Genomic DNA, 8,280 nt, shown 5'->3' on the forward strand with positions numbered 1-8,280 from the left:
AACACAAATAACATACTTTATCATCTTTCTAAGATAATTCACATCTTCTAAAAAACGTAGTCCAAAAAACAACCTTTGCCATCAAGAAACACAACGCATCCAAAGACAAACCAATTTGAGCAAAACTAACGGCCACCAATCTAATCAATGAAACCTAAATTTGAAGCAAAACAACCATAATAATTAACTGCAATCCATGTCATCCCCATAGCACTTGGTAGGGTTACGTCTCCTGCGCCCAATTGGAATCCTCCATGCCACTATTCGGTGCCAAATTCAATGTCAATCTCACTTATCACATGATGGTAGAAAAAATTTAAATAAATAGCACATGATAAATTAAATAAACAGGACACTTGACATAAATATAGAAGTGACACTGAATTGCCACTGAAAAAGTGGCACTGAGGATTTTGTGTGGCCTGCGCCACCTCACTCCTAACTTCATATCCAAATGGATAAAACCTTCAACTTTCTTCTCTGATTCGGCTAGCGTAACGACTAACGAGTTCGTGCGTTCGCATGCCAAAATCTTTACGTTTGGTTGGCATCATAATTTGCGCCCTACCAATCACGGCAACACCAGAGGAAGTTCTAGGACCATGGTTGCTTCCGGGACACAAAACCTCAAAAAAGAAAGACTCAGCCTCTGGAAATTCATCGAACTCCATCTTCATAGCACAACCTCAGGAAGGCTCTGGCATTCCTCTTACTATTTCGGTACTGCATTGTTTCACTTCCATGCCTCGGCCATCATCAGTAACTGTAACCTTAGAAACTACAACTTAATAACAAGCTAGTTTGGTTGGCGGCACAAACGGATCAATTAGTTGACCAACATTGGCAGCTTTTCTTATGTAAAGATGGAGAACATCATAATATGTTTTATAGTCTCCTTCCCTGTGATAGTCTCCACAGCTTAATGATCTGTTACATGTTTTCCTGAAGTGGTCCATGAAAGAATTATATAGTATTGGAACAAGTTTTGAATTAGTACGATGATGTTCTCAATAAAGTATCCATAGGACCAAAAAGAATAGGTTGCCTTTTAGTCAAGGGAATTATTTAGAAACCATTAGTATTAAGGTGATAAAACTCTTCTGATTTTGGTTATGTATCGAACCCTGATTTTGGCAATGTTATGATTAGAAGTATAATTCCATACTTATTCTGTTGTTGGTGACGTTGGTACGGAGTGTACTGCTTTCGAATTGGATTCTATTAGTTCACTTCCAGTTGAATTCTATCGTTGGGGGTGACGTGGTCTCGGGGGATGAATTACCTTCACAAGTGCACTCCAATAATAGTTCATCGTGATTTGAAATAACTTGAAGTTTAAAAATTTCACAAACCTCCCCTGAGATTAAGATTTTGATAGCAAAATTAGTCCAATTAGAAAAGGTATCCTTAAAAAAGTATTTTAAGGAGAGAGATGAAACTTTGATTCCATAAATACCCTTTATGCATGTATATAAGTTGTATTAGTAGAAAAAATAAAAATAATTAAAAGTTAAAAAAATTAATGCACACATTTCACCATTCAAAAAGTTCATTTTTAATAAATTAGACAACACAAATAAGCAACAAAAGTACTCTAATGATCACAAGATTCAGCAAAATAGACTAGTCATCTTTTTTAACATGATGTTTTCTATGATTCTTGTGATTTTGAATAGAAAATTTTTCAAAATTTATCTTTCTTTTCCCTCCTCCCACCATTAGATATATCAACTGATGTTATTTTGTAGATGCAAATCATTGTTCATTATTAAAGAAATTTTTAGCAGTTATTTTCATTAATTAGTTACTAATAGTTAATTAGTACTCTAATTACTTGATCATTAGATATTAGTAAAGGAGAATGAAGGCAAAAAAAAAAAGGCAAAAATTGAAAATTTTTTTTTCAAAATCACAAGAGTTATAGTAAATATCATGTCAAAAGAGATAACTAGTCTGTTTTGTTGAATCTTGTGATCATTAGTGTACTTTTGTTACTTATTTATGTTGTCTAATTTATTAAATATGAATTTTTTGAATGATGAAATGCGTGTATTAATTGTTCTAAAATTTAATTATTTTTATTTTTTTACTAATACAACTTATATACATGCATAAGAGGTATTTATGAAATAAAGTTTCATCTCTTTCCTTAAAATACTTTTTTAATATTATTTTTCTAATTTGACTAATTTTATTATCAAAATCTTAATCTCAAAAAAGATTTGTGTAATTTTATAAACTTCAGGAGAGGATAGTGAAATTGTTAGAAACCTCAAGGAGGTTTCTGAAATTATCCCTTTGAAATATCCAAATCTTCTTGTTGATAAGAATTGGGTTGTACAGGTGATTTTTTGTTTCTTTTTGCACGTGTGTGCATGTGTAAAAAAGGTGACGTTCTTATACCCAAGCAACCTTGACGATTTTATCATATACTCTAGTAACAGAGCACGTTGCACGTGAATATGATGGTTTTAATTTTTTTCTTTTAAAATTTTTTAAAAAATCAATTATTTTGAAGGAATAAATGTTAGGGACTATAACCTTAGAAACTGCAACTTGGCAATATATTGGTTTTGTTGAAGACACAAATGGGACCAGTTGATCAACGTTGGTAGTTTTTTTTTTCATGTAAATATGGAGACAACTATATGGTTTATAGTCTCTTTCCCTGTGATGATCTCTACAGCCTAATGATCTGTTACATGTTTTCTTGAAGTAGTTAGTGAAAGAATTTAGTATTGAAACATAACTAAATAAAGTATCTATAGGGATAAAATAAAAGCAAAAAGGTTGTCTTTTGGTCAATGAAATTATTTAGGAAAGAAAAAAGACAAAAAGGTTGCCTTTTGGTCAATGGAATTATTTGGGAACGAATAAAGACAAAAAAGGTTGCCTTTTGATCAATGGAATTATTTAGGAACGATTAATATTAAGGTAATAAAAATAAGAGAAAAAAAGAAACTCTGATTTTGGGCATGTTAGGAAAAAAAGTATAATTCAATATTTTTTATGTGGCAGTGAAATGAAGTGTACTACTTTCCAATTTGATTCTATTGATTCACTTCCGATACTAGAAAAATAGATCATAGCCCAAACTCGGCCCACGTTCTGGCAATATCCACGAAATTACGTGGACCTATCTACTTGCAAGACTGGTTAAGTAGGAATACACATACTAGTTGACTTCTCCGTCATTCTTCTTCTGCCTCCTCCCTTTTTGGTTTCTCGTCGTTATTCGTCACTATTGTTTGTTGCTTGCTGCTGATTTAGTGCCACTTTCATTTTCGTCCTTCCCTGAAAATGGAAGTAGGAAATGTGAAGAATAGCAAGAGGATTAAAACCTCCCCTGCTACCGGCAAAATCCAATATACCGGCTGCCAAACGTCCATCCAATTCTTTCTCTCGCCCTTTGATTCTTCTTCCGATGGTCAATTCTTCTCTCAATTCGTCGGATGATGATTTCTTTTCTTTTTCTTCCCTCAATTTCGCTTTCTCACCTTCTTCTCCTTTCTCGTCACCACCGTTGCCCCTCCCTTTCTCCTCATCTCACTCAACCAACCTCCTCACCATCGCCACCTCTCCCCTCATCACCATTATCTGTGTATATCGACATTAATGTCACCGTACCTCCCTCGCGGCCAGACCACCGTTGCTGCCACCTAATTGGCCACATTTGGAACATTATGAGCCGAGTTTACCAATCCATTTACGCTGACCTAGTCTTGGTCTTGACTATGGCTGTCGTTTCTACCATCCATGTTTTTGCGACGTGGTTGTTAAGCATGGGTGGTGTTAGTATAGCCCACCTCGACACCAAACATATCTTGCACCCCTGTGAAACCGAGCATGATGTCGTTGTTGTGACTTAATGGGACTCTTATCGGCATTCTTCAAAGCATGGTTTGTGGTGTACTCTAACAAGCCAACTGCAACTGGAGGTGGAAACAATTCCAACGGCTTGGGTTATGTTATTGCTTGATAAATTTTTTCTAACGAGAAAAATCTCAAATTTTTTGAATAGTTAAATCCAACCAAAGGAGAACGTGAAAAAGATTGTGAAACATAGGTAGAGGGATAGAAGGTAATGACGGCTTTGGTTTGGGAGGAACAATAAAGTGCTAAGTTTGGTGTATGTAGTTTGTCAAACAAACCCCATTAGAAGCATTAGATTAAGGAATAGTTTTAGAAAAGTGTTATACTGGGAAATAGTTTTGATTATAACATTATTTCAGAAATTAACTCCATCATCCCATATTCTGTGCCCTCGCGACCAGGGCGCCGAATTGCCCACCTCGTTAGGCAACTTTACCATTCTATCTACACAGATATGGTGTTGGTCGTGACAATGTTTGTCATTTCTAACACTTATGTTTTTGTGACGTGGCTGTTAAGGTTGGCCGGTGTTAGTATAGCCCACCTTAGCACCAAACGTATCTTCCACCCGGGACAAACCGAGTGTGATATCGTCGTTGTAGCTCAATATGGACTGTTATCGGCATTCTTTCAAGCTTGCTTTGTTGTATACTCGAACAGGCCGATCTGCAATTGGGGGTGCAACTGATATTTACAACTTGCCAGTTGCGTCATCGTAGTGGTCCTCAAGGCCTTAATCTTAAAGGATGCTTTAACCTCATGTCAAGGCAAACATTACTGTCAACGTTCCAAAGTGTTATATACGATGGACTTGTTCATCATCCCCTGGTGATGGGGGATATTGCTCTCTATACCATGGGGAGATTAGGCTAGAGAATGAGAGAGAGGCGGGCTAGGAGGAGCGTGGCTTATTGCTGTGGAGCAGGAGGGTTCCAATTATCAGTTTTTTTTACGCCACATATTTAATTTCTAAGAAATGATTTTAACTCATTACGTTTGGATGATTTATATTCATTACATTTCTCAAGCAATAAGATTAGTAAGAAGAAAGAGATATGAGATTGATTTTTTCATTATTAATTTGGAGGAGACCCCCAAAATAGCAACATCATTTTGTCATCTAATTGATTATGAATCAATCAATAAAAAACATAATTACGAGTAAACAATTAGTAGTAGTAATGTAGTCGATCTTCTTCTGTTATTCCCACATTTTATAGTCACAAAATCACCTTAATTCAAACCCTAATGTCTATTTTTGGTATAGTATCCATATAACGATCTAATACAGACATATAATTGACAAAGACGAGAAAGTATTGACTGCATAATGGTCATCACATTAATTACTATAATGGACAAGGATGAGAAAGTATTGACTGCACAATGGTCATCACATTAACTTGCCATATGGTGCTGAGATTTTGACAAGATACGTGCCACGTAAATGTAACCAAAATTGCAAGATGAACTCGTCGATAAATTTTAAAACATTTAAAGGCCATGACATAATATTTAAAAAGTTTTAGTTTTCATAGTCTATTCTCATATATTTCTTATTTTTGTTCTAATTTAGTTATTCTTTTTGCATACCTGTCCTACTTTAATTTTGGGGTTTCAAAAATTCAACTAATTTAAATATTGTACATAAAATTTAGTTTTATTTATGTATAATTATAGTTAAAAATTTTTAGTTTTCATAGTCAATTCTCATATATTTCTTATTTTTATTCTAATTTAGTTATTCTTTTTGCATACATATTCTACTTCAAGTTTGGGTTTCAAAAATTCAACTAATTTAAACATCATACACAAAATTTAGTTTTATTTGTGTATAATTATAATTTCTTTAAGTTTTGTGCAATTGACCACAATTAAGATCTTTTTATCAATAAAAAAAATCTAGCAATGGAGTATAATTACATTGTGATTTTTAAGTTTCTTTTGTATTCCATCTCTACTTCAGCCGATTTTTTCTTTTTTCCTTTTTCTGTGATTATTTAGATATTGTTAGTTTATTACTTCTACTGTTTACTTGATTCAATTCATCCATTACTGGCAAATTAGAGGGCCCGCAGCGTATGATCATATTAGGACGCCAGTTGTATCATTCTGCCTGAAACTGATGAATATCTTACTGCTTTTACAGCTTTCATCGAGTAGTTTTTAAGCCTTCAATAGGGGCGGCCAGAGGCAGAGGGTACTACCACAACAATCTTCACATCAAGATAAGGTAGGGACCAATCTTCCCTCCTTTTGCTGCCGCAAGTACAAATATCCTTCCGCTAGCTCCTATGTTTGACTTTTAACATATTTTGTTGTGTGAGGAAATGGCAACCTTCTTTGGATCCCCACCATTTCCGTCTCACCCAATTTCAAGAACTAACCGCCTGTGTTCATCTCCACAAGCCCCACCTCCTCAGCAACCAACCCAACCTTCGCAACCCCAACCTACACCTTCTCAAAAGCTGAGTGCAACTTCTGCAGAGCCACCATCAGCAGCCACAGTGAAAGTGCAAGAGGAAAAGGCTAGTAAGCCTGCCATTCCTGCAAAAGTAGAATCAACTGATTGGATTGCATCCACCTTAACCAGGAGATTTGGCCTTGGTGCTGGTCTCGCATGGGTTGGTTTCCTGGCTGTTGGAGTCATTTCTGAACAAATCAAGACTCGTTTAGAAGTTTCTCAAGAAGCAGCTGACACAAGGTAAACTGTTATCTGCAAAGAATTATATCATTCCGTGAATTGTTCTCTAAATGGGGATGAAAAACTTGAGATGCAATGCAGATAAAGAATTCACCAATGCAGTACTACAAGAAGTTAGTTTCTTGGTAAAATGAAAAAGCAAAGCTATGTCAAGAAGGAACGAGGATCCTTGTCAATTATCAAGTAGTAGCGTGTGGCAAGGAGAAAGATAAAACTGGATTGCAATTGGCACTGATTTGGCCAAAGTGCACTTTGAGCATTCATTTTTATGGGACGATTAGTTTCTAACCAATGTTTAAAAGGCAGGGATGTTGGGAGAGACATTTTATGTCCCCTTACCAGGCGAAAGCCTCTAGAAAGGTAAGGAAGATAAAATAGTAAAATTATAGTTTAAAATAAAAAAAAGACAATAATATAAAAACACCCCATACATCCAACCCCTAGGCATTCACCTCGTAGTGTGGGGCATGGGACAAATGCCCAACAATACTTGCGTCCCTGATCAAATGTCTCGGGGCATTGCCTCGCCTAGGAGCTCGCCCTAAACACGCCTTACAATGGTTCTAACCTTTCTTGGTTTCGTTCTCAATCCAAAAGCATTTGCCAATGTTTGTAACCCTTTTTGTTCTCACAGGGATGTTGAGAAGGAAGAGGAGGTAATTCTGCCTAATGGCATAAGGTACATTATTATGCTGAGTGCTGACATTGAAGCAATACTAGCAACTTCTTAAGTTTACTCCAGATGCCTTTCTTCTGAATACAGTAGTCTTACTTCAGGTACTATGATTTGAGAGTTGGCGGCGGTGCATCACCAAGACCTGGAGACCTAGTTGTGCTTGATGTTGAAGCAAAGCTACAAGACAGTGATGAAGTGTTGATTGATACCTTTGGTGGTGATAAGAAGCCTCTAGCACTTGTCATGGGATCAAGGCCTTATAGTAAAGGAATCTGTGATGGGGTGGAAAATGTTTTGAGGACCATGAAGGCAGGTGGCAAGAGGAGAGTAATCATACCTCCTAATCTGTGTTTTGGAGAGGAAGGAGCAGATCTAGGTTCAGGAGTGCAAATTCCTCCATCTGCTACCCTTGAGTATATCATTGAGATTGACAAAGTATCAATTGCACCAGCTTGATTTTTCACTCCACTTCTTTCCAATGCAATCATAAGCAATCATGAGCAACATACATTATTTTCTCTAAGTAGGCGAATAAATTATGAGCAGCAGCTACTAAAACATACATTTTCTCTAAGTTGGCAAATATTTGGATAGACGGACTATGGTCCCATTTTCTCTAAGTTTCGGGTTTGTCCTGGCACCATGGCAAATCGCATTTGTCTGTAAATTGTAATTGTTGCAAGTAAGGTTTACAATTTTGTTGTCTTGTGCTCCTTGCTTCGGAATTTTATATTTTGTAGATTGGTTGGTGTAAATTAACTAGGCGGCAATCAATGATACTGCTACTCTGAATGTTTGACTCTCTTCAATTTTCAGTAGCAGTTAATTATGACACACAAGACTTGCAATTGCTGCAAGTTTGTGGAGCTTGAGATCATTAGAGAAGATCAGCCATGGCCCAGGTGATCTGTTTTGTAGATTGCTACACTCGAGTCATGTTGGGTGGAAAACTTGAGCAATGCTATAGAAACTCCTACTTTCCTTTAGAATCTTGTGCATGTCATCAAGTCCTCGACGGTGTACTCTC

The 8,280-nt window shown here is 36.3% G+C and overlaps 1 protein-coding gene across 1 annotated transcript; it reads left to right on the forward strand.

Annotated features, from left to right (window-relative positions):
- The first annotated feature begins 6,099 nt into the window (after nt 1-6,099).
- Nucleotides 6,100-8,045, forward strand: LOC113767776 (peptidyl-prolyl cis-trans isomerase FKBP17-2, chloroplastic). The gene is made up of 3 exons (XM_027311963.1): nt 6,100-6,577; nt 7,212-7,256; nt 7,355-8,045. The coding sequence occupies exons 1-3, from the start codon at nt 6,204-6,206 to the stop codon at nt 7,707-7,709; spliced, it is 774 nt and encodes a 257-aa protein (XP_027167764.1). The 5' UTR covers nt 6,100-6,203; the 3' UTR covers nt 7,710-8,045.
- Nucleotides 8,046-8,280: the final 235 nt, after the last annotated feature.

Source organism: Coffea eugenioides, chromosome 4 (genome assembly GCF_003713205.1).
Source record: "Coffea eugenioides isolate CCC68of chromosome 4, Ceug_1.0, whole genome shotgun sequence".
Taxonomy (NCBI): Eukaryota; Viridiplantae; Streptophyta; class Magnoliopsida; order Gentianales; family Rubiaceae; genus Coffea; species Coffea eugenioides.